Source organism: Pleurodeles waltl, chromosome 7 (assembly GCF_031143425.1).
Source record: "Pleurodeles waltl isolate 20211129_DDA chromosome 7, aPleWal1.hap1.20221129, whole genome shotgun sequence".
NCBI lineage: Eukaryota > Metazoa > Chordata > Amphibia > Caudata > Salamandridae > Pleurodeles > Pleurodeles waltl.
The window spans coordinates 805,215,860-805,243,137 of NC_090446.1; the positions used below are offsets into that span (position 1 = coordinate 805,215,860).

The 27,278-nt window shown below is 46.6% G+C and overlaps 1 protein-coding gene across 1 annotated transcript in view; it reads right to left on the reverse strand.

Moving 5' to 3' along the window:
- The window catches only part of DOCK2 (dedicator of cytokinesis 2), a 2,133,690-nt gene that overhangs the window by 1,861,958 nt on the left and 244,454 nt on the right, over positions 1 to 27,278 (reverse strand). Inside the window, exons 6-7 of the mRNA XM_069199340.1 lie at positions 4,255 to 4,403; positions 58 to 193 (exon numbers count right to left, since the gene is read on the reverse strand). Of these exons, the coding sequence (XP_069055441.1) occupies positions 58 to 193; positions 4,255 to 4,403 (285 nt within the window). The remainder of the gene's footprint in view (positions 1 to 57; positions 194 to 4,254; positions 4,404 to 27,278) is intronic.

Below are 27,278 nucleotides of genomic sequence, written 5' to 3' on the forward strand. Positions count from 1 at the left end.
CCTCTCTGAAAACAGGATCATTTAGCGTCATATTTTGTAAAGAAAAAGGTCTCATACCATTTCTTCTTTAATGCGTTCAGTAATTTTGTTAGTAGCTTCTTCGTGTGCATGAAAGAGGCTGATGACACTAGTCTTGTCTGGGTCCAAAATATTCCCATCTTCATCTCGAACAATTAAATCTAGTTCCAGTATTCTGTGGGTAACAAAATAACAGCATGAAAGCATTAAATGAGTCGTTTTTTTGTTGCAGTGTCTATGAAATGGGAACACACAGCTTGACAAATTCAATAACTGAACAGCAGGCCTCAGCAAGATTCAACCACATCAAATCAGTTTCTATATGTTCAGTGATGCTGAAGAAACAATATTCAATTAACATCAGAGAAGTCAAAAACGTTCAGGACATCACAAGGGGAGAATTAAGTGATTCATAATTTTCATATGGGTATGTACTGATTATAATTTCGCTTTACTTGTGTTGTTTTAGGTTATAATATGCATCTATTTCATGACAAACAGCGTCTTGCCATATGTAACAAAGACAGGGTGCCTCTGCTGCAAGGCGTTTCTGTGCACCAGTCTGGGTTAGCAATACCCTTAGGGCTCTAGATTGTCCTACAAGCAGCAAATGTGGTACCATTGCTAAAAAAAATGTTAGGGAAGCACTAGCATATCAATTAATCTAGCAAGGAAGAGACGCATTCTTCTTTTCTTCAAACTAGTTTGACTTGCAAATATTTCAGACTAGTGAAGTCACCTGTTTTGTACAATACAGTTGAATATTGGCACACTGTGGAAATTAGGTTACTGTTTGAGTGGTGGAGGGGTGAAACCCTACACCAGCAGCAACCACAATTTCTGTCAGTGTGAAGTCGCATGCAAACCCCAAATTAAGCTCTGATTAACCATCTGGTAGCTTGACAAAAGCAGTCAGGCTTACCTTAGAGGCAAAGTGTAAAGTACATATGCAGTACTTCAAGGAGTACTAAAGTGAGACCACAAAACAAGAAAAGTCCCACACCAATTTAGAAAAACATATAGTATAGAGTATATATTAATAAAATATATGATATAAAAACAGCAAAAATACAATGAGCAAAGCCATAGAAATGCAATTTTAAATCTTTAACTGAAAATAATGCCTAAAAGCACAAATCATAAACTGTGATTATCTGTTTTTTTACAGGTCCAGAGGTGTACTGAAGAGTTGGGTCTGAGGGTCCAATATTTATACCTGGTGCCAGCTTTGAAGTAGGAGAAGTTTCTGGAGGTTTCCATTCTCAAAGGTATCTGGAATTTCCTGCCTTCGTGCCCTTGCTCCCGCTTGTGTGGGAGCACAAAAACTAGTGTCAAACCCTTTGGTTGTGTGCTATAGTAGAGCCTTTGTGATGTGTAAGTGTGGTAGGGGACAGCTCTGCCCCTCCATCAAGTCAAAGACGGACCATCCTACCAACACCTATCCCCCTTTGTCTCACTGTCTGGGAGCAATAAACAAAGACCAACTGCCAGCTACACCCAGTCATGAGACCCAGGATACGAGCACCAAATTGTTGAGATAAGAAAATGCCAACTTTCTAAAAGTGGCATTTTTAGAATAGTGACTTAAAATCAAATTTAAACATTAAAGAGGGCTTAAAATTACAATTGTTTATCAACCAAACTCAACACTTACTTGCTCCCAATTGAAATGTATCACTTATTAAATGTAATAAGCTAACTCAATGTTATCATGTGGGAGAAGTAGGCCCTGAAGTAGTGGAAAATGAACGTAAGAGGTTTTCACTACCGCAAGATGTAAAAATGATTAGTACATGTCCAACTTATTAAATACACTGAAACCTGGTCACTGGGCTGTGTAGAGACTGCCCTATGGGTAACTAATATGTATTAAACAGGCATTTACAATGCAATGGGTCTCGCGTTTGCTTGAGTAAGAGCTATTTGCGTTGTAACTTCCGAACTGGTTATTTCTTGCCACATAAATTGAAAATAACAGGGTCGATGTGAAGTAACGCGCTCGACTACTGCCCAACAAGATCACGCTGCATAGGAAATAAAAAGAAAAAAGTAGTCCAGAAACTATACAGAAACCACGGAGCCTCGTATGTTTTCAGTAGTTGGCCAGTGCGCTCGAGGAGGGCTAAACACCAGAAAAGGCATTTCCATTAATGAAAGCAAGCACATTTTAAAAGGCAAGCTCACAAACCAACCAAACTCATGGGCGTGCGGTGGGCATGGTTACAAGCACATAGAGAGACTATAGCAGGCACAGAGCGCTTTGAGCTCGACCCTAAAAAGAAGGGTTTGGGCCAGGCAAAAAGTGTATTTTGTCAAGTCAAATTGGCAGTTTAAAACTGCACACACAGGCTGTAATGGAAGGCCTGGGACATGTTTAAAAGGTTATGTAACTGGGTGGCACAGTGTGTGCTGCAGGTCCACTAGTAGCATTTAACTTACAGGCCCTGGGTACAAGTATTACCACATTACTAGGGAACTCATGTAAAGTAAATTTGCCAATTGGGTTTAAGTCGAAGGAGAGCGCACAAGCATTTTAGCACTGGTTATCAGAGTCCTAAAAGCACATAAAGACTGGTTCGTAACACAGGACGGTGAAGGCAAAAAGTTTGTAGATGACTCTGCAGAACTGGCACCATCCAAAACAGACCAAGACCTGATATTATGTTTACAACATATACACAACCTGCAGAAATATTTATGCACATAAGTGGGATAGTTGCAGTTTACTCTTGCTTTACAACAGGAGTAAAGGATTGGGGCAAACTAAATGAGACTGGAATTTATTATCAAAGATCAGCTTCATTCGCTCTTGCTACATGCAGCTTTATTTGAACGTTTCATGAGCTTATGTCATCAAGTCTTTAAAATATACACACAGAAGTACAGACAAAGAGTGGGCTTTGATCAGCTGTCATCATTTATTGGCTTTCTTGACTTTTTCTGCTTTCACTCTTGGCTCGATTAGCTGTAAGTAGAGTGGACAGCATTTCAAAGATACTTACATTTTGAAATTGACTTTCCGTTATAGCTTTGGAAATGGGTCATGAAGAGTGAACTGTGCACTCTTCTGATGAGCATGCACAACCATTGTAAATAAAACAAAAAGTATAATGTGATGAAGTGTTTTTAATGGAATTTTTCAAGTGTTTGACAACTAAGGTCCTGATTATGAGTCAGAAGGGGCTTAATTACACTATGGAATTCCACTCCACCTGATTCTCAGTGGGCTGATGTATCCCCGCACATGGTTTTCCTGGGTGGTGGAACAGCAAATTCAATTTTATATTGCTCTTCCTAGTCAGAACTTAGTTTCCTCTCACCTACTTCCTACATGCCTTTCACTCCACCCTCAGCACACACAGAGGCCACAGCATATACTTATCACTTGCTTAGAGGACGTAGTAAATGTATGGGTTAACCCCCCAGGAATTTACTACTGGTCCTTTGTGGTAACTCCCTATGCCATGAGATTTAACTCTTAATTGCATGGTGCTGGCATAGTGTTAGAGCACAGTAATTTATTTTTGAATATGGATTTAGCACCTCACAAGAACCATGCTCGTGCTCATGATCAGCTCCTTTGTCGCAAAAAGTTTCGAACAGCATGCTTCATATACACCATGCGCTGTAGATATCTCTGGCGAGGACACACAGACATCTTAAAAATAATAATGAGCAGGGAATGCATTTAACACTGTCCTTCAAATGTTTTAAAAACTAGGAGAGATGTTTTGGACAATGTGCTTCTGTCTGCCAAATGCCTAACATACTAATTTAATTAAACACATTTTTTTCATTTTTATGATAATACACATTTTAGGTTGGGACTGTTTAGTATATATAGGAAACCACGAAGAAAGCTATCAGGGGAACCGCACAATAAATTGTTTTTTCCAAAAAGCTAACAAAACATGTGGTAGATCTTGATAACTAGTCAAAGGTCAATCTTTGTTCTAAAACAAATGAAAATAATTAAACTAAATCAATATAAACCGATAAATATGTAAAAATAACTTTCAATTTGAATCTAATGTTTTTGGGAACTACTGCAAATCAATAAGGAAAAGTTATAATGATGAAGTCCCTCCACCAGTTTGCTCTGATGTTGATAATGTCTTCCTGACATGAATCACACGCTGCAGTGAACCACGAAAGGGATATGATGAACAATAATACATACCACGCATTTCCTATGTTAAACAAACATATTTCTTTAGTTTTTAAGAGCAAACATACTTATTTCCATAATCAATCTTTGAAGTGACTTTCTGCTTGAGTTCCTTCAGTTCATCCTTTGGCAAAGTTCCTGACAAAAGCTGTGCTCTCCATTCCATTAGGTCATACATCATAGATTGCACTTGCTTAAACCTTTCCGATTTGCTTGCCTGAAAAATAAGAAAAACGAAATTGGTATTGCGCCAGAACTCAGTTCCAGTGACATATCCAGCTTACCGCAAGCTCAGCCGACAGAGATATACTGTGCATGGCATACCCTTTGGGTATTGCGGGCAGGAGGGTTATGTACAATTGCATGTTCTGGAAACAACACCCTAGCTAATGTAATCATACTATTTGACACAAATACAGTTTAAACCCTGTTTTTCCCATTCATATATGGTAATAGATATTTCTGCAAAATATGTATCACTTCAAATCTTACCACAACAGAGTCAAAGACACCAAACACACCCTGAATCATAAAATTTTGCGATTGTTTGTACATGTGCAAAAACAACAGCAGGGTACCTGTACTAAATACTGTCAATTGTCTGTAAGTGGAATAATTGTTCAATAGATTCATGCATAGGTTAATTGACCTTCCAGGAAGGATATGCTGGACTAAAATGACACTTAGAATTAGAATAGGCGTGTAAACTGTAAACTCTTACAAATGGCAATGTCATTGCTCCTGGTGGAATGAGCATCGATCTGCTGACACCAAGCTCACGAAGTTTCATCCTTCCTCTGACTGACAAATGATATTGTGTTTGACCTAAAAGTGCACAGGAACAGAACATTTCACAGAAAGTGAAGCACCGATACACTTTGGAATTCAGAGGAAGCGTGTTCGCATTCTATCATCCTGTGATGTGAAGTTAGAACAGCGGAAACTTCAGTATCCTATTCAGCACTCCCCCAAATATCGGTGACTTCCACAGCGCAAAGCTACAGTGACAAAAGATAATAGATGAAGATAATTTAAGCCGCCCCCTTTTGGTAAAATGACATGTAGCTGGCCCAATAAGGACATTAATACAGGCACAATAACTCTTTTTGAAAGCCACTGTAGAAAACAGAAAATAAACAGTGGTTACATAATTTGTGGGTAACTAAGATGCACCTCGGTCTAATAACACCTGAATTGGAATGATCACTCTACAAAAATACTCTGCATAGCTTTAAGTAAAGGTATTATTCCTTTCATGCATCGAAGGGTTTATTGATTACGCATCAAATTATGTGAAAAGTAGACATTATAAACAATATCTCCTTACAGACAGGAGGAAGAAAAGGCTCAAGAAAAATATTTGAAAACTAGATCTTTAAGAATGTTGTTTTGGCATTCAGTTCAAGGCGGTTCTCAGTGATGGTATATTAAATAAGTATATAATTTATTGAGTGAATCTTAGCTAAACATGAATAGAAGCCTAATTTAAAAAGACTTATAGGATTCAGTTAAATATTCCCACACAGTCAGAGTAACCTGCATGGAGCAGAACTTACCAATTATAAGGCGCAATACATGAAAGAAGAGTAATGATTAACTCACTAAGGATGGACATTTAAAGGAAGGTAACATTATAACTTGAGGACCACCATGGGTTTAACTCCAATGAAATTAACAAGTTAAGTAATACTATTCACAATAAAATAATATTACTGAATATGTTACGGTATGTGAATGTGCACCTTATTCAATTAATACTGTCATAGGAGAAGTAGGGTTGAACTTAATAAGTAGCCAAATCTTTGGGTGAAAGGTGAAACTAGCAATTTATTGAGAGACCCCTAAAAGACCACATAATGATATCTTAATAAAAGTACATTGTTTGAAGCAATAACGATTATGGTGCCAGAAATACGTAGGGACTTAATGACTGGAAAGTATGCCTGCATGTAAGATAGCATTTATGTGCTTGGGTATACCAATAATACATATCTAGTATTGTAGGTTAATAATTCACAATTACATATTTTCTTGAATTTGAAAAGGAAAATGACAAGTAAATAAACTGATTATTCTTTCAATAATTGGGCTTCATCATTTGGAATGAAATACTCAGTGGTACTGGGAGAAAATGAGACTGAGGTAGCTTCAATTGAATAATAATACACTCATAATGATTAGTAGAATTGGCGTGGGTAAGTAAGCCATCATAGTGGATGCGATCTAAGCAGTTCCACTCATGGGCATAGATTAATCCAGGCAGATTGCGGCGTAGCATGTCATCCTAGTATCAGACTACCCCCAAGTCAGCAGTGGGGGATACAGTGGCCCGAGAGCTGGAATCGCAGTGCTGACTCAGGCCCAACTTACCCAAGGTGAAATGGCCGCTGCCCTGACTCACTCCACGAGCTCAGCGACAGGAATTTTGAGGCCACCACAGCTGACGAAGATGGGACACCGCCACAGTCACCAACAGCAGCAACAGGCTGGGAAATGAAAGCGCCAGTCGAACTGGTGGAACAGCCCCGACACGTGTGCGGTAGAGACTGGGCCTATGATTTCACCTTTCTCAGAGGTGGCTGATTCCAGTGTGGGCCTCCCCTTCCCCTGCCTCGATTGCCAGCTGCATTGCGAGACTCACTTGAAGGTGCTGCCCAGGCCCTATTGTCAACACTGGGGTGACTGCTGCGGTCTGGCCCACCACACGTTGCACTCTTCGCTGTCCTCACCCCCCCACAAAGGGGCTCATTTCTGGCCTCTACCCATACTGGGGTAACAACCGCTCCTAAAAGCCCTGCATTAGCTGGGGCATTCTGCTGGCTATCACGCATATGCCCCCCCAATTGTTGAGACTGGGCCACCTACAATCTGGGGTGGCAGCCACAACTATGTAATCAGGGCTTCCACCGTCCACTGGCCCCGGATGCCCCTGGACATACCCCTGGACATATGAATATATCAGTCAAGCTGGATCAAGTACTAATGGCCATTGAAAACTCCGGGATCTTGGTAAGGCCTGGCTGGGAACACTTACTACACAGCTTACCCTCCTATGAGAAAATCATTGTAAACTGGTAGATAAGGTGTTGGATGTGGAGAATCTGCCGACTCCACAACCACAAGTGTTGGAACCCACCAACACACTTTGGGACCTTCGTGAGAGAATGCAGCAATTGGAGGTCAGAGCTGAGGATTCAGAGGGCAGCTCATAGAGGAGTATATCAGCCTTCAATAGGGAGCAGAGGGCCTGTATCCACTGACCTTCCTTGAAAGTTGGTTCAAGACTTTTGCAGCAGTCTCCGACCTCACCCCTTTTTACACCTTGGAGAGGGCCCACAGAGTCCTGCCATGACACCCCCCTTTTGGCTCCACCCCCGACCGATGCTGGCCAAGCTGCATTCATTTTCATGGTCAGGATATAATACTTCGAGCAGCATGACAGGCTGCCCCTCTGCGGATGGAAGATCAGACTATCATGCTTTTCCTGGACTACACGCACATGCACATCATTTCCAGCTGCAAAGTGTCGCCTTAGGCAGGAGAGCCTGCAGTACTCTCTGCTCTTTCTGGCCCACCTCAAGTACTTACCATTGAGAAAAAAATCTTCTTTACAGACATTACTGAGGCCTGGGAATGGCAGGGCCAACAGGATAGTGGAGACACATTGCGGAGGCATGAACCTCCACCCCCTGGACGCGAGACGCCATCAGCATAGTTGAAGGGGCAGACTCTCGCTCATATGCTTCCAGACCTAGAGCAAATCATCAAGGAATGTAGAGGAGCAATAGCAGCAGTGGCCATTATGGGGTTGGGGGGCAACCTGCCACCACTGATTGAGATACAGGCCAACATATTTTCTCTTCCGACATGTAGTCAACGGGCTCTGATGATACCCCAAACCCTGCACCCTTAAACAGCATACTGCCTGATATAACTCTAATATCCTTTGCCATTCAGGTGTTTACTTTTGCAGTATTTCCTGATTTCTCTTGTCTTTTTGATAGGGAGGAGGCTGTTGCTTCTCACCCAGCTGTTTAAGCAATGTTATTTACTGTTTATGGCTCTGGGGACTTATGGGGAGACCTTACTCTACCCCCTTTGGGATGACCATTGCCCCCTCACCTCCTTATGTCAAGGTTACTCCTGATTATACTTGGCCATCCGCACCTACACATATAACCCTGAACGCAGAGCCATGCCTCCTACTATGACTTAGAGAGGTCTACCAACAGTAGTTTGGGAACTCCATCTGTTGCAGTGAGCCCCCCCCCAGTTGGTTGGTACCTGCCTACGCTATTCCAGAGTCCACATGTTGACTGTTCTTCATACACAGGAACGGTTGTATCACTGATATGACCAGGACATTACACACAACAACATACTCAGCATATGTCAAAGGGGTTTTGGTCTGGGTGGAGACCTGGCCTCCCATTCCAGGAGATGGGTGTTACAGTAGACAGAGAGGGTCACTATATCCTCTTTGAGGACCATCTAGATGGTAGGTTAATACTAGTGGAGAGCATTTAGGCCCTAACGTAGAACAGAATCACTTCTGAGGGAACTTCCAGCTCACTTGGTACACAAAACAAACCTGTCCTGGATGCTAGGGGGTGACTTCAATAGCATATTGAACACAGCATTGGATAGATTCTAAGACCCCCTTACTCACTTCCCCACCAGCTAAATGGCAGCTGACCTCCAAGCATGGCTTAATCATTGGTCCACAGCAGATGCCTGGTGCTCATTGCACAATACATCTCGTCTCTACTGTTTTTTTTCTGACCCGCACCAACTTTTGTCTGGCTGGGTCACTTCCTTTGTTCGGACTCACTCCTCTCGTCTGTGAGGTGCTCTGAATATCTCAGGAGGGTAATCACAGACCATGCCACCCATACTGTGAATCTTGAATGGCTTCCACCCCATCGGCTGATTCCACGCTGGAGGACCCTGTGTACACTAGATGTACACATTCAACATTACTTCACTGATAACCATGGCTCAACCACTTCTCTTCAATGGGACACTTTTAAAACTGTGAATCTGGGTATCTGTATTAAAGAGATAGTGGCCAGACCTTGGAGTGTGAGATCGGAGAGGAGGAGACCCAACTTCTCTCTCTGGATATCTGAACCATCATATACCCTGCGGCTTTCCCTCGGCACATAGAGGCACAAGACACATATGCCTCCTTACTGGAACTCCCTCAGCTTTAGGACGCATGCCGCTTGGACCCACTGAATAGGTGATAAAGCCGGTGGGTTGCTGGCCTGACTAGTCCAGCAGTCTGCAACTAGCTCCTCTATCACAGAGATATGGTCCCGTTTGGTGGATTGCTTAGCACACTGTAGGTGATACTCTCACTGCATTCTAGGCAGCACTGTACAAGGCCCCAGAGGCGATTCCCCTCATGACCTTGCCAGCTTTCCTGCAACACTTTCAACTCCCCTGCATCCCACCAGCCATCAAGGAAGCAATGGATTTGCTATCAAGGTTAACGAGGTCTGCCAAGCCATTAAAAAATTAGCCCACAATAAAACTCCTGGACTTGACGGCTCCCCTCGGAATATGACTCCATATTGACACTCAAATTAGCCCCACACTTTCCAGAGGTTTATGAGGAGGCCTCAAGTCTAAGGATTCTACCACCCTCCCTTCGTGAATTACTGGTAGTCTCGATTCTAAAACCGGATCAAGACCTGACTCAACTTCCTGGCCCATAGCTATACTTGGGGCCGACTATCAAATGCTGGGCAAAATTCCAGCCAATCACTATTCCCAGATTATCCCATTACTGGTCCATGATGAGCTGAATGGCTTTGACCCGGTCTGTTTCATGTGCAAGATCAGATCCAGGATGTTTTTCATCATGCGACATGCCTTGTCCAGCATGTGGAAAAGGCATTAAACACCCTCTCCTGGGACTACCTGTTCCAGGTGATGGTCCAAATTGGTGTGGGGAAGTGCCTGCTACCCTACACTTGATTGCTGTTTACGGCTCCATCATCCAGGGTGCACCTGGGTCTTCTAGTAATAGACTCCTTCCTGGTGCAAAGAGGCACCAGGCAGGACTTCCCGCTCTCCCCTCGACTGTGTTCCCTGGCGATGGAACCAGTGGCGATCCCCCTCTGGGCAGACGGATGGCTGTGGGTCATACCCTTGGTGGACCGGGTCCACACAGTTTCCCTTTATGGGGATGACCTGCTTATTATTTTACATTAATGATATGTGTCAACCCCTGGACTTGTTAAGTGCAGTACTTAAGAATTTCACTGGAGTCTCTGGTCTGCAAGTAAATGCATCTAAGTCAGTGGTAGACCCTCTACACCTGACACTTCCATAGGGGGAACGCCCTTGCAATGGACTGCAGAGGCTGTCCGTTAACTAGGGATTTGCCTACATCATTCCCAATACGACCTCTATGAAGGCAACCTTCACAGGGCACTTGCTGGAATCCGCAAACAGACCACAGTTTGGCAGTCTCTCCGACTCACCCGCATCGGAAAAAAAGCCCTCATGAAAATGATCATTCTACCTAGACCATTGTACTATTTCACAAACCTCCTGATTATCTCCTCCACTCCTTCCTCAAAGAACCAAAGGCCAGATGTAGAAAGGCTTTAACGCATCGCAAACAGCGAAAATCGCTGTTTGCGAGGTGCAAAACCCACATCGTAATGCCCATTCCCATTTTGCAAGTCAGTAACCTGGTTACCGACTCGCAAAATGGAACTGCAAGTCGCAAATAGGAAGGGGTGTTCCCCTTCCTATTTGCGAGTCGCAGCACGATGTCAGATTGCTTTGTGACCGCAAACGCGGTCCCAAAGCAATTGCAGTTACCACCAGTGTCACACTGGTGGTAACTCATTCGCAAAAGGGAAGGGGTCCCTATGGAACTCCTTCCCCTCTGTGAATGGCCTTGAAAACATTTTTTAATTTTTTTGGCAGCTCAATTGCAGTGGTTGTCGCAATTGATGAACAGGCAATATATGGGAGAGGCTCTTCCAGCAGCCTACACCAGCCCAACTGCGCAACTTGTTCTTTCCCAGGGTACTACCTGCCTCCCCCTGGCCCTTGTAGGTGGCAGTGGCACATACCTGTATGCTGCAATTACAATGGCCCTCAGTAGGGAAACTGTGCTATGCACCTAACACTCCCTTGGTGGGCCTTCCTCGGTTCCCTTGCTTCTACTTGGCATGGCAGCTGAGAGGCTGGACGTTGAACGCAATCCACACAGTGAGAATCTTTTATGCTGATGGCCACTTCCTCCCCTTTGGGCACCTTGTGGCAGAGGGCTCTCTGCCAGCAGGACAATTCTCACATACCCACAATTAAGTAATATGGCTCGTATGTCCTGGGGAGCTGCAACCCAGAACCACCTGCACATCTCGTCATACGTGCAATTTGTCACTATGGCCACGGGCTGCCACCTAATAACCTGGCTATACAGAACTGCTCCCAAGCTCACCATTCCCCCCTTTAGATGCCCTGAGGCAAAAATGGGAGTTGGACATAGAGAGAGCGCTCCAGGATAAGGAATGAGAGATTACGTTGTCCCATCCAAATGGGATTCCCGCAGCTTCAGCTTCATGAACATTTAATTTTAATTAGCGCATACGGCATACCTTAACCTGGCACACTTAAACCATTACTTCCCCAGAGCACAGTTCACCTACCCACGCTGCTTTACCCTAGGAGCTGATCTCTGTCATATGCTATGGTCCTGCCTCTCGTTACACCATAATTGGTCCCCAGTTCACAACACATTACTTGATATCAGTGGCGTAGCGTGGGTTGTCAGCACCTGGGGCAAGGCAAGTAATTTGCGCCCCCTAACCTGTGGATTTTAGCACTCGAGTCTCTTCCAAGATGTTGCGCCCGGTGCGGCCGGCCCCCCCTGCACCCCCCACGCAACGCCACTGCTTGATATATCATATTTGCAGGCTTGGGAGGCCAGCACACTAGGTATATTTAAATGGAAAAAGAGTCACAATGTTTGCTCATACTTGGCAACCCTGGCACTACTACTGGCCATGCGTACATTCACTTCGCACCGGCAACTGTCTTCCCCTCCCTCTGTGGAAGGGGGCATTGCCGAGGAGGATGCGCTCTGCTGTGAGAAGTTGCGCGGCCTCTGTAGACAACCGATTTCACATCACTGGGCTACGATACTCACCTCTTTTCAACAACCCCCACATAATGACACTAGACCACCTGGAACATTTGATGGGCACATGCTTGTTATAACTGCCTATAGCCAACAAGAAGTACGCTTGACCACAATGATGCTCTGTACCAATCCAGTTGCCCTATGTATGGTAAAGATGGCAATACTGAGTCAAAAAGTTGAAAACAAACAACATGTAAGATAAAACAAAACAAAAAAAAGAAACGTGCATTTAAGCTGACTATAATATAACCCCCTTTTGTATATGTTCTCAATAAAAAAAAAACGCAAAGATTAGTAGCTAAGGCATTGGTTATAACATTCAGACTTGGTATCAGATACTTTGAAGGTATTTGAGGGGTTTAAGTACTTTGTGTCAAAACACAAAATCCTGAAAGATACACCTGTTAGATGTTTAGTAATATATATTTTTATCTAGCCATGGGTGATAACGAAACTGACTACATCACTGATCTTTGGAAAGATGCTGTACAGGGAGAATAATGAGTTGGAGACTTATTGGGCCTTTTCTGTAGCTAGAAACCTGATGTGAACAGGAGTTCAAACTCTTGTAATATTACCAGTAGACTTCTGCACAGTTGGAGTCTCCAACTGGCATCCAGCCTACCTGTTGTTAAGTAAAGGAATAAGGAATGTAACTGTAGTGTAAATAGATTGAGCTAGTAAACAGGGGTAGGTTCATTACTCCAAGAAAAGTTCTGGTCTAACATGAGAATAGTCTGCTACCTTGACATTTACATTAAATTCTCTGTTAGATTTCTTCAATAATAAACAAAATCGAACAGCGCTTATATTACATGCCACTGCTAGGAAAGCGTGATGCCGTGCAGCTACCAATAAGGGTATGTGTGAATGGCATACTAGACTTTCCTCTTTCTGAACCTATGCTAGAACTAGAGTCCCTCGATGTTCAAGCACTGGGGGACAAAAGGGAAAATAAAGAAGCTCTACTGATTGACAGAGGAAAACCTCCCTTTTGCATGGGAAGACCTATCAAGCTCCTGACTTCCAGAAAAGTGCTTTTCCAGGGACTTCAAACACAATCATCTACACAGACCTCAATGTACCTTTATTTCAAACTACTGCTTGATCAAAGTGATATCTGGGTGTGAAAGATCATTTACAAAAGAAGTATGCTGCCACTGGGAGGAGCCCTTGAACTGCAGAACTTGCTGTCCAGTGTTTTTGCCATCCTACAACTTACATGAATGTATTGGCATATTGAAACCAGCAAACTAAAATTGGTTACAGTTATAATATTGCTTGTTCTTTAGTCAAATTTACCGATGTTTTGGTTGCCTTCGAATGGTCTAGACAATTAAACATGCCTAACTAAAACAACCATGATTAATCGAACTCTCTTATCCATGGAAGGTGAGACTGTCCCAGAAATAAAAGTCCAAGGGTAGGGATACAAGCACCGTAACAAAGTGCAAGTTGACATGGAATACACAAAGGAATTGCTGTCAGCAACTCATTATTATTAGTGAAAGTGAAATTATTATGAAATGGAATGCCACAAAGAAGGAGTGACTATTTTGCCTTAAGTTTTTGTGTACCCATAGGTAAACAGTTCAAGTTAATGTATAGGGCTTTTTCTAGGTCCTAGTTATTAAATAGGGTCTCTCTGGCACACAGTCCAGGCCCATGACATTATAGATATTCTCTCCAGGTATGGCTGATACTGGGTTTTGAAGTACAACAGAAGACCCCATCAGATGAATTATCTCTAACAGATCATGACTCGTCCAGTCTATCTTCTTAAGAAAAGTTGAAAAGAGAAGATTTCCTGTCTGTGGCTTCCTTTCATGCAATATAAATCCTTCTTTTGTCTTTTCATCAAACCATTAGGTTAACAAATGATATTGACTATAGTGCTAAAAGGAAATATTGCATGAGAGCGTCGCCTTCTTCATTTGAAAGACTATAGACAATCGAGGCCCTCTTGTTGGACCATGCAGTGTTCCCTGCCGGGGCTACATTAAAAATACTGACGTGAATTGCAGGGTGGTAGCTAAAGATAGTTCTTTCACGTCTGTTGCTGCTAGCCTGCACAGCTGTCATACTATAGGGAGTAGTCACTGCATCATGACACTACATCATGCCATCTGCAATGTCCAGATTATGATGGGTATTGGCAACAAAGATGCGCGGATTGTTTGTTAATGCTACAACTAGCTGCAGTATTAAGAAGTTTGAATTTTCAGAAAAAATATATTACTTTTTAGGTTGCAGCCTACCAGACAGCACAGCTGTATACATATGCTAAAGATATCTTGGGGACTTTCAGAAAGTTGACCTAGGAATGATTCTACCTGTTGCTTGCTTTTGGCTTTGTGGTTTGTAACGCAAGTTTTATTTTTACTTTCCCTTTGCTGGCTTTATTTGCTTTAGTCTCTCCCAGTTCAATTTGGTCCTCCACTTGCCTAAACTGTATTTATGATATTCTTCCACAATCTTTTGCTGTAAGCAGGCTTTTAAATCATGTTCTATAGTTGTCACGTTTGTTGTGCATCCAAAGACCTAGATCAAATATCTGGCTCTGTCTTATCCTTCCAGTGCTCCCTTTCTGTAAACAGGCCTGTTAATTCTGGTCTTATCTCATCAATTTTGCTGTGCATTCAAAGACCGAGGTCAAATGTCAGGTGCTGTCTTCCGAGGGTGCTTGGTTTTTTCTTCTTCTTCTCCATGCCCCCCTCATGTTGTTATTGATGCTTGTTTATCTTCTACTTGCTTCCCTGGTGAGTGGTGCTTTCTGAACATTGTTTATTCTCTGCGGCTTGCACCAAACACAACCCTCCTGTACTTGCACCCCCTCTTCTCTCCCATCGTGGCTGTTAGCTAAACTGTGGCATGGCACTTTTTCTTCCCCTTTCAACACCCCCATGTTTCTCTGCCACCTCCACCACAGATCGTCAGTAATTACTGCTGCATTACACCCTAGAAGTATTGACAAGGCAACATTGAGCTGGAAGGATACCTCTGTGATAAACTTGTCATGTCTCTCTGTTAGAAATGGGGTCTTTGGTTGACAGTCAGGTTACCCCCTGTTCAAGCAAGAACCCTCACTCTAGTCAGGGTAAAAGAGAATCACCCTCAGCTAACCCCTGCTTACCCCCTTGGTAGCTTGGCAGAGCAGTAGTCTTAACTTCAGAGCGCTAGGTGTAAAGTATTTGTACCAACACACACAGGAACTCAATGGAAACACTACAAAATGACACAACACCGGTTTAGAAAAATACGAAATATTTATCTAAACAAAACAAGACCAAAACGTCAAAAATCCGACATACACAAGTCAAGTTATGAATTTTTAAAGATTAAACTAAAAAATAGCGCTTAGAAACAAAAATGCTTCGATGAGATGTTAACACGGCGTCGTGACAGAGTCGTTCCCAACAAGCCGACACCAGCGGCGCCGGACACGGAGTCGTGTAGACCCCCAAGTACAGTACCTTTGGTGAAGAGTGAAAACAAGCCGATGTGCGAAGTTGGGAATCGCAGCGTCTGTGCGGAATGTTGAATCCATGCACTTCGAGCGGCGTCGGTCACGACGTGGTGCGGCGACTTCCACGGAGTCGCGGACTTCAGCTGGGCTGCTGCGGCGTCGGGCCTGCGAAGAGCGTTGCGTTCCAGCGAAGGTCACGGCGTCAGGTGCAGGCGGCGTTACCGGATTCAGCAGCGGCGTCGGTCCGAAGTCGTCCGAAGTCGATTTCCTGGGATTCCACCAGCTTTCCTTTCAAGGGCCCAGGGACTGGATAGGGCACCACTTGTCAGAGCAGGAGTCTCTCCAGAGACTCCAGGTGCTGGCAGAGAGAAGTCTTTACTGTCCCTGAGACTTCAAACAACAGGAGGCAAGCTCTAAATCAAGCCCTTGGAGATTTCTTCACAAGATGGAAGGCACACACAGTCCAGTCTTTGCCCTCTTACTCTGGCAGAAGTAGCACTGCCGGAAAGCTCCACAAAGCACAGTCACAGGCAGGGCAGCACTTCTTCCTCAGCTCTCAGCTCTTCTCCAGGCAGAGGTTCCTCTTGGTTCCAGAAGTGTTTCTCAAGTCTGTAGATTTGGGTGCCCTTCTTATACCCATTTTAGTCTTTGAAGTCACCTTTCTTCAAAGGGGACTCACACCTACTTGTGAAATCCTGCCTTGCCCAGGCAAGGCATCAGACACACAGCAGGGGGTAGGAGCTGGCATTGTCAGAGGCAGGCACAGTCCTTTCAGACGAGAGTTACCACTCCACCCCTCCCTCCTAGCAGAGATGGCTAATCAGGAAATGCAGGTTACACCCCAGTCCCCTTTGTGTCACTGTCTAGTGCGAGGTGAAAAACAACCCAACTGTCAAACTGACCCAGACAGGGAATCCACAAACAAGGCAGAGTCACAGAATGGTTTAAGCAAGAAAATGCTCACTTTCTAAAAGTGGCATTTTCAAACGCACAATCTTAAAATCAACTTTACTAAAAGATGTATTTTTTAATTGTGAGTTCAGGGACCCCAAACTCCACATGTCCATCTACTCTCTAGGGGAATCTACACTTTAATCATATTTAAAGGTAGCCCCCATATTATCCTATGAGAGAGACAGGCCTTGCAAAAGTGAAAAACGAAATTGGCAGTATTTCACTGTCAGGACATATAAACCACATTACTATGGGGGTCATTCAGACCCCGGTGGGCGGCGGGCGCCGTCCGCCGGGCGGAAACCGCCCAAAGACCGCACCGCGGTCAAATGACCGCGGAGGTCATTACAACTTTCCAGCTGGGCCGGCGGGCGATCTCCAAAAGATCGCCCGCCGGCCCAGCGGGAAAGCCCCTGCAAAGAGGAAGCCGGCTCCGAATGGAGCTGGCGGATTTGCAGGGGTGCGACGGGTGCAGTGGCACCCGTCGCGATTTTCAGTGTCTGCAAAGCAGACACTGAAAATCTTTATGGGGCCCTGTTAGGGGGCCCCTGCACTGCCCATGCCAGTGGCATGGGCAGTGCAGGGGCCCCCAGGGGCCCCACGACACCCGTTCCCGCCATCCTGTTCCTGGTGGTAAAAACCGCCAGGAACAGGATGGCGGGAAGGGGGTCGGAATCCCCATGGCGGCGCTGCAAGCAGCGCCGCCATGGAGGATTCCCTGGGCCAGGGGAAAACCGGCGGGAAACTGCTGGTTCCCCTTTTCTGACCGCGGCTTTACCGCCGCGGTCAGAATGGCCCGGGAAGCACCGCCAGCCTGTTGGCGGTGCTTCCTCTGCCCTCCACCCTGGCGGTTTGAAACCGCCAGAGTCGGAATGAGGGCCTATATGTCCTACCTTATCCATACACTGCACCCTGCCCTTGGGGCTACCTAGGGCCTACCTTAGGGGTGCCTTACATGCAAGAAAAGGGAAGGTTTAGGCCTGGCAAGTGGGTGCACTTGCCAAGTCGAATTTACAGTGTAAAAATACACACACAGACACTGCAGTGGCAGGCCTGAGACATGATTACAGAGCTACTTATGTGGGTGGCACAACCAGTGCTGCAGGCCCACTAGTAGCATTTGATTTACAGGCCCTGGCACCTCTAGTGCACCTTACTAGGGACTTACTAGTAAATCAAATATGCCAATCATGAATAAACCAATTATATACAATTTACACGGAGAGCATATGCACTTTAGCACTGGTTAGCAGTGGTAAAGTGCTCAGAGTTGAAAAGCCAACAGCAACAGGTCAGAAAAAAATAGGAGGCAGGAGGCAAAAAGACTGGGGATGACCCTGCATAAGCAAAAGTCCAACACGACCCCCTACCAGCCTAAAGCCAGGGGAGAACAATCAATACCTTGATGTACTTCCCTGATTGGGGCGATAGAACAAGGACCCAGGCCCACAACAGCAGGGGCATGTTGCAGTTCTACGCCTTCCTCACTCCAGTTGGATCCCTCTGTCCATACTCTCAGGGCCCACTAAGCTAACCCATGGGGAATCCTTCTCCACATCTACAGACACCATCTGTGCAGCACCTAACTTTAATTTGCTCACAGATGTATTGCAATGGGCAGATAGTACCACCAGGGCCAACACAGTGGTGTTGCCCACTCCACCCCCGGGGTGTGACTCTCGTCACCCCCCCAGGGGCAACTCTGTCCACCAGGACAGCAAGCCACTGTGGCCCCAGACAACTGTCAGGGATGAGAGCCCGACCTCAGGCCTCTCCAAGCACTGTGACTGCGGAGAGTGGGGGGCAGTAGCCCCAGGTGCCTGACACCCTTTGACCACTCTCCCTTCCACCAGGTCAGAGAAGATAACCTGACCCTGGTCCTCCCCTCTGGGGCTCTGTACCCTCCCTCCAGGAGCGGCACCCCCAGAGTAAAAAAATGTTAGGGTGCTTGTAGAAGCAGTCCTGCACAATTCTTCCACCAGTGCAGGGATGTTAACCTGCAACTGATCCTCCAACCTGGGGTTTGTACCTTCAGGTTGGACCAGGGCCAGGGGTGAGGTGGCTTCCCTCCCCCTGCCCTCTCTTCTGGGGTCCTGAACCACCCAACTAGGAGTGCCCCCCCCCCCCAGAAGACAACATGGTAGGGGCACTGTTAGCAGTTGCCCCTTCCTCCAGGTCAGGGGGGACACCCTGAACCTGGCCTTCCAATCCAGGGTCTGTACCCTTAGATTGCTCGGGGGTCAGAGGTGAGTCTTTCTCTCCCCTTCCCCTACTTTCAGGGTTCTGCACCCACCCCTCAGGGAGAGTACCCCTTGAAATCACACCAGGGGGGGTGATTGGGCAAACCGCACCCCCCTTCAGGTCAGGGTTTATCCCCTGCACCTGATCCTCCAGTCCATGGTCTGAACCCACAGACTGGACCACTGCCTGGCACACCAGGACTTCCTGGGGGGCACACTTACCCCCCTCAAGGGACACACTGTCCCCAAGGGCCACACAAGAGTCTGGCTGGCGCAGGTCTCCTGACCTCTGCCCATCTGACAGAGTCTGGATTCCCCCCAACCCAGAAATGGTCTTACCAAGGTAATTCCTGGGGGGCTCTGCTCTCAGAGCTGACCCCTGACCCTCCAGGTTCTCAACTGGGGTCCGCAACCCCCTCTCAACCCTCTGTCTGGACTTCTGCACCCCCTCACTAGAAGTGGTACTGCCAGACAACAGAACTGGTGGGACGCTGGCTACAGCCTCCCCCTCAAGTTCTCCTGACACTGTGGGATCTCCCTCAACAGATGGCCCTATGGTACAGGCTAGACTCCCCTCCTGGTGTTCCCTCATGGAACCCTCCAGGACCTGGGACCGGATCTCAGGGCACCTTGGACCTCAACCCATCCCCATTCCCTCTCCTCTGAGACTGGACATGTGGTCCCTCACCCATCCCACTACACTGGGACCTACCTGGGACACTACAATCCTTCCCTACCTCACCTGGTTGGGAAATACCTAGACCACTCCTCTCAGGAGCCCCCCCAAATGCCTCTTCAGACTCTCTGGTACTCACCAAGAGGTCTGCCTCCATTGTAAGCTCCCTGGGGTCAGAGAACTCACACTCCACCTGGTGTTGGCATAGCTCTGGAAAATAAGGACTAGACTTATGCTCTCCAGCAATTACATCACTCAGCCCCTTACATGAATTAACCAAAGTACCCTTCACCCAAACATCCAGTGACTCTGCTTTGAAAAAGCACCCCACATCACCCTCCTGAGACTGGTGAGACAGTACCTGACTGTCCCTGACACTCAACCCACACTCTTCTGGGATGTCTTCACACTCCATAACCAGGACTTCTACCTTGGGGGAACCCCTCTCCCTGTCACTCTCACCTAGAGTTAGAAGAGTGTCCCTCCCACCAGTAGGAATATGACTCCCCATGCCAGCTCCCCAATCCACCTCAGGGACCTTGTGCATCACTGGAGCTATCTCATACCCCTGAACCTCCTGGCGTGTGTTAACTCCCTCCTTCAAGTAGGGCACCACATCTCTGGGCATGTGCACTTCTTCAGCAGCACTGGATATAAAATTGTTGCTGCCACCATTCCAGCTGGACTCAGCCCTTATGACTTCCAGCTCCTTCATTTTGAGCTCATAAGCCCAAATCCTCTTTTTGTTCTCTAAGTCCCTCCTCCTTTCTTCCAACTCCTTCTCCCTTTGCATCCTCAACTCCTTGAGCTGGCGAGCCCTCTCTGCCTGTCTGTCATGTAACTCTTCAGGAGTCAGACACTTGGGTGGCACCCTGCTACCCCTCCTGGGGACCCAGCCCCCAGGAGTAACAGGTACCTCCACTACACCACTGTGTATCCTCTGCACTTCCTCACCCACATTCTCCTCCTCTGTATGCCCTCCAGCCTTCTTGATTGTCACCCAGGCCCTCTGTGCCTTTTGCAGCTCCCCCTCCCTAGTGGAGCTCTAAGTGGGACAGTCAAGATCTTTAAGGAACTGTTTCAATTGAGCAACTGAGTACTCCTTCAGTTTCTCTATTTCAAACACAGCTCCACCTGTTGCATCTCCAGATTGAGACATGATGGTCACAAGTGCAAAGTTCCTAAGGCAGAAAATAAGTTCCCAATGAAGTAAAAAGAGTCCGTCAAGGGATCAGCAAAATCATGGAAGTAGAACAAAAAGGAGTCCTTAAGAGAAAAAGCAAAAGATCACCAAACAAGTAGTATGTGGTCACGTAGTGGTCTGAACTCAAACAGTAGTGTACACTTAATCACTGTATGTCAAGTACAAATACAAGTCCAATCCCAACCGCTGATCACCAATGTTAGAAATGGGGTCTTTGGTTGACAGTCAGGTTACCCCCTGTTCAAGCAAGGACCCTCACTCTAGTCAGGGTAAAAGAGAATCACCCTCAGCTAACCCCTGCTTACCCCCTTGGTAGCTTGGCAGAGCAGTAGTCTTAACTTCAGAGCGCTAGGTGTAAAGTATTTGTACCAACACACATAGTAACTCAATGAAAACACTACAAAATGACACAACACCGGTTTAGAAAAATACGAAATATTTATCTAAACAAAACAAGACCAAAACGACAAAAATCCGACATACACAAGTCAAGTTATGAATTTTTAAAGATTAAACTCAAAAATAGCGCTTAGAAACAAAAATGCTTCGATGAGATGTTAACACGGCGTCGTGACGGAGTCGTTCCCAACAAGCCGACACCAGCGGCGCCGGACACGGAGTCGTGTAGACCCCCAAGTTCAGTACCTTTGGTGAAGAGTGAAAACAAGCCGATGCGCGAAGTCGGGAATCGCGGTGTCTGTGCGGAACGTTGAATCCATGCACTTTGAGCGGCGTCGGTCACGACGTGGTGCGGCGACTTCCACGGAGTCGCGGACTTCAGCGGGGCTGCTGCGGCGTCGGGCCTGAGAAGAGCGTCGCTTTCCAGCGAAGGTCACGGCATCAGGTGCAGGCGGCGTTACCGGATTCAGCAGCGGCGGCGGTCCGAAGTCGTCCGAAGTCGATTTCCTTGGATTCCACCAGCTTTCCTTTCAAGGGCCCAGGGACTGGATAGGGCACCACTTGTCAGAACAGGAGTCTCTCCAGAGACTCCAGGTGCTGGCAGAGAGAAGTCTTTGCTGCCCCTGAGACTTCAAACAACAGGAGACAAGCTCTAAATCAAGCCCTTGGAGATTTCTTCACAAGATGGAAGCCACACAAAGTCCAGTCTTTGCCCTCTTACTCTGGCAGAAGCAGCACTGCAGGAAAGCTCCACAAAGCACAGTCACAGGCAGGGCAGCACTTCTTCCTCACCTATCAGCTCTTCTCCTGGCAGAGGTTCCGCTTGGTTTCAGAAGTGTTTCTCAGGTCTGTAGATTTGGGTGCCCTTCTTATACCCATTTTAGTCTTTGAAGTCACCTTTCTTCAAAGGGGACTCACACCTACTTGTGAAATCCTGCCTTGCCCAGGCAAGGCATCAGACACACAGCAGGGGGTTGGAGCCGGCATTGTCAGAGGCAGGCACAGTCCTTTCAGATGAGAGTGACCACTCCATCCCTCCCTCCTAGCAGAGATGGTTAATCAGGAAATGCAGGTTACACCCCAGTCCCCTTTGTGTCACTGTCTAGTGCGAGGTGAAAAACAACCCAACTGTCAAACTGACCCAGACAGGGAATCCACAAACAAGGCAGAGTCACAGAATGGTTTAAGTAAGAAAATGCTCACTTTCTAAAAGTGGCATTTTCAAACGCACAATCTTAAAATCAACTTTACTAAAATATGTATTTTTTAATTGTGAGTTCAGGGACCCCAAACTCCACATGTCCATCTACTCTCTAGGGGAATCTACACTTTAATCATATTTAAAGGTAGCCCCCATATTATCCTATGAGAGAGACAGGCCTTGCAAAAGTGAAAAACTAAATTGGCAGTATTTCACTGTCAGGACATATAAACCACATTACTATATGTCCTACCTTATCCATACACTGCACCCTGCCCTTGGGGCTACCTAGGGCCTACCTTAGGGGTGCCTTACATGTAAGAAAAGGGGAGGTTTAGGCCTGGCAAGTGGGTACACTTGCCAAGTCGAATTTACAGTGTAAAAATACACACACAGACACTGCAGTGGCAGGTCTGAGACATGATTACAGAGCTACTTATGTGGGTGGCACAACCAGTGCTGCAGGCCCACTAGTAGCATTTGATTTACAGGCCCTGGCACCTCTAGTGCACCTTACTAGGGACTTACTAGTAAATCAAATATGCCAATCATGGATAAACCAATTATATACAATTTACACGGAGAGCATATGCACTTTAGCACTGGTTAGCAGTGGTAAAGTGCTCAGAGTTGAAAAGCCAACAGCAACAGGTCAGAAAAAAAATAGGAGGCAGGAGGCAAAAAGACTGGGGATGACCCTGCATAAGCAAAAGTCCAACACTCTCAGTATCACCAATCTATATTCAGCACTTTAATTTGTAGTGGAACATATGGGATATTTTAGGGTTTTTTGCTTGTTTCCATTCAATTCCCAAATGATCTTTGTCAACACTCTATTCTCCCCACCTGCTGCTCTCTCTTTGCTGCCTGCCTCCAGGCCTCATTCCTTAAAAGCACTGAGGAGGCATGTCAGAGCACTCTTGTGGCAGAATGCCCATAAATAAAACAGATACCGTATAAGCACCACTGCCTCGGTTCTTCCCAGAAGTCTTAAACTTTCACAGCTGAAAAAGTGATTTGTCTGAGGTCACAGGGGCTGTCAGTAGCTGAGGCGCTAGTGCACTGCCTTCTGTCTGTGGTTTTGTCTTGCCTTGCCCTCAGATTACAGTCTGTTAGTAGAAAACATTGAATTCTCTCCTCCCACAGACACTCGTGCCCCATGACTTTTTTCATTTCACAGAGTTCGGGTCCTTCTTTAGCCATTCCACACTTCCTCCGGGGTGACTCCCCCACTATGGCAGAATGGGAAGAAAAAATAAAATGATAATAACAGGGTGTTATTATCATTTTATTTTTCGGTGAGCCAGGTTAGGGCGGGGCTGGAGGGGGGAGTGGTTGATGCATCATAAGTGTGCATGTGTGTTTGGCCTGCTGTGTTGGCTGGCCAAACAGACATGCGCACTTTGCATTTCTCCACCCGGCCCTATTGAACAGCCAGGAAGAGAAAGTGTGCAGGGAGCCTCTCCCTCTGTGAGTGCCGAAGCAGAGCACTCACACCAATCACGGCACTGCTGTCATGCTAGTGATAGCAACATCATGATGGGGAGGGGAGTCAGGAAGCCTGTGTGCTTCTGGGAAGAGGACGGAAGAGACAAACCCATCTCTGTAAGAAAGATGTAAGTGTTTTTTTTCTTTTTTTATTCCTCCTCCCCCCCGTTCAGTGGCAGCCGACACTGCCCTTTCTATCTCAAGTGTCTATTTTTTTAGTTAACTTTATGTGGACATTTCTCTCAAAATACGGAAAGAATTTACTAAGGGACGTGGAGTTACCTGGCTCCAGCTCTTGTGTCATGCTTTTCCAAAGCATTAATTTGATAGGGCGCATCAGTGTGCTCTAATAACGTAAATCATAAATAAATCATAATTACACATTTACAAATGCAAGGTTTTATAAAGTCCATCATTAACATATTTGTTTTAACCCAAAATACGGAATTCTGCTGTTGCGTGGATGAGAATGCCTGAGAGCCGCAGCTGAAGCGTGAACAATTTGGGAGACATTTCTTGTGTACAGCCTGCTTTTACAATTTAAATAATTTCCTTTAAATTATTTCAGTGGAGGTATTACTGCAGTACATGCCTGTCCCGGGGAGTTGTCAAGTGTTTTACATAGAACATGGAAGAATTTACTAAGGAACCCAGAGTTACCTGGCTCCAGCTTGTGTCATATGCTATGTCACAGTTCATTAGGAGGGCATTAGGGGTTTCATGAAACCAGTGGCGACTAAAGGCCCAGCTAGCCTGCATTTGTGAAAGGCAAAAACACTGAATCTTCTTCGAATATTGATGGGGATGGGGTGAGGCTGTTTTCTGGCAGGGCCAACCCTGCCATTGAGCCTTCAAAGAGAAAAAATACAATCTATTAAGTAGGAAAGATATGTTTTTCACTGTGCAATTAAATTGCAAAAAGTGTTAGGCAGCGCTAATGCTAACAGCCACCAATTTGCTATTAGATGTGTGGCACTATTTTAATTCAGTCAACAACAAAAAATATAGCTTGCTTTGTGCAGTAGCTGTTGGGATCAATCAATCAATCATTCATTTGTAGAGCATGCTACTCACCCGTGAGGGTCTCAAGGCGCTGAGAGGGGCGGGAAGGGGTAATGCCACTGCTAAAACAGCCAGGTCTTGAGCCGTCTCCTGAAGGTCAGCAGGTCCCGGGTCTTTCGTAGGTGGATGGGGAGGGTGTTCCAGGTTTTGTGCGGCGAGGTGGGAGGACGGTCTGCCGCCGGCTGTAATCCTGTGGATGCGCGGGACGGTGGCGAGGTTGGTGGAGCGGAGTTGACAGTTAGGGATGTAGAAGGTGAGTCGTTCGTTGAAGTAAGCTGGGCCAGGGTTGTGGAGTGCTTTGTGGGCGTGGGTGAGGAGCTTGAAGGTGATCCTCTTGTTGACGGGGAGCCAGTGCAGGTCTTTCAGGTGGGCTGAGATGTGGTTGCGGCATGGGATGTCAAGGATGTGGCGTGCAGAAGCGTTCTGTATACGTTGCAGTCTTTTCTGGAGTTTGGCCGTGGTTCCCGCGTAGAGAGCGTTGCTGTAGTCCAGTATGCTGCTGACAAGGGTCTGGGTGACCGTCCTTCTGGTTTCTGTGGGGATCCACCTGAAGATCTTGTGGAGCATGCGGAGGGTATTAAAGCAGGATGATGAGATGGTGTTGACTTGCTGGGTCATGGAGAGCGATGAGTCCAGGTTGAATACCAGGTTGCATGCATGCTTATTGGGGGTCGGTGGGGTTCCTACAGTGGCCGGCTACCAGGAGTCATCCCAGGTGGAGGGGGTGAAGCTGAGGATGAGGATCTCCATCTTGTCCGAGTTCAGTTTCAGGCGACTGCTCTCCATCCAGTCGGCGATGGCAATCATTCCGTCGTGGAGGTTAGCTTTGGTGGTGGCGTGGTCCTTGGTGAGTGAGAGGATCAGCTGGGTGTCATCGGCGTAAGAGACGATGTTGATGTTGTGTGATCGGACGATGTTGGCGAGCGGTGCTATGTAGACATTGAAAAGGGTCAGGCTGAGGGAGGATCCTTGGGGAACGCTGCCAATGGTCTCGGTGGCTTCAGATCGGAAGGGAGGGAGGCGGACTCTCTGGGTTCTGCCGGTGAGGAAGGATGTAATCCAGTCCAGGGCGTTGTAGCGGATCCCTGCATCATGGAGGCTTGTGCGTAGGGTGTGAGGGCAGATGTTGTCAAAGGCGGCCAAGAGGTCTAGGAGGATGAGGGCCGCAGTTTCACCTCTGTCTAGCATGGTCCTGATGTTGTCGGTGGCAGCGATGAGGGTGGTCTCAGTGCTGTGGTTGCTGCGGAAACCTGATTGAGACGGGTCCAGAGTGTTGTTGTCTTCAAGGAAGTGGGTCAGTTGACTGTTGACAATCTTCTCGATGACCTTCGCTGGGAAAGGGAGCAGGGAGATGGGCCGGTAGTTCTTGAGATCTGTTGGGTCAGCCTTGGGTTTCTTTAGTAGGGCGTTGATTTCGGCATGCTTGCAGCTTTCTGGGAAGGTGGCGCTCTCGAAGGAGCTGTTGACGATCATTGGGAGTTGGGGGGCGATGATGGAGCTTGCTTTGTTGAAGACGTGGTGGGGGCAGGTGTCGGATGGTGAGCAGGAGTGAATGGTGCTCATGGTTTTGATGGTATCATCGTCGTTGACGCGGGTCCAGGAGAGCAGGAGGTTGGTGTGGCTGGGGTCTGGTAAGTCGGGGTTTGTGGTGACAGCAGCTGTCGTGGGGGTCGAGGTTTTGAAGCTGTCATGGATGTCTGTGATCTTGCGTTGGAAGAAAGTAGAGAGGAAGTCGCAGAGGTCTTTGGAAGGTGGGGTGTCGTTGGAGCCGGATCTGGGGTTAGGTAGTTCCTTAACGATGCTGAGGAGCTCTTTGCTGTTGTGTGTGTTGATTTCGATACGTTCCTTTTAGGAGGATTTTCTTGGTGGTCCGGATGAGCTAGTGGTGTCTGCGGATGGCGTTCTTGAGGGCAGTGTGGTTGATCTCTGTTTGTTCATGTTGCCACTTCTTCTCGAGTATTCAGCACTCCCGTTTGGAGGCCTGAAGGTCGGCGGTGAACCAGATGGCCTTAGTGTTCAGTTGTTGGAGGGTTTTTTGATCGGGGCGAGGGTGTTGGTGCAGTCATCTATCCATTGCCTGAGGTTGTGGGCGGCTGTGTTGGTGTCGGCGGTGTTGGGTGGCGGGGCTCGGGTGAGGGTGGAAATCAGTTGGTCTTGTTCCAGCTGCGGCGGGGATCTGTTGTGGGTGGTGGTACGTGGTGGGCTTCTTGAAGGTGAAGTGGACGCAGTGGTGGT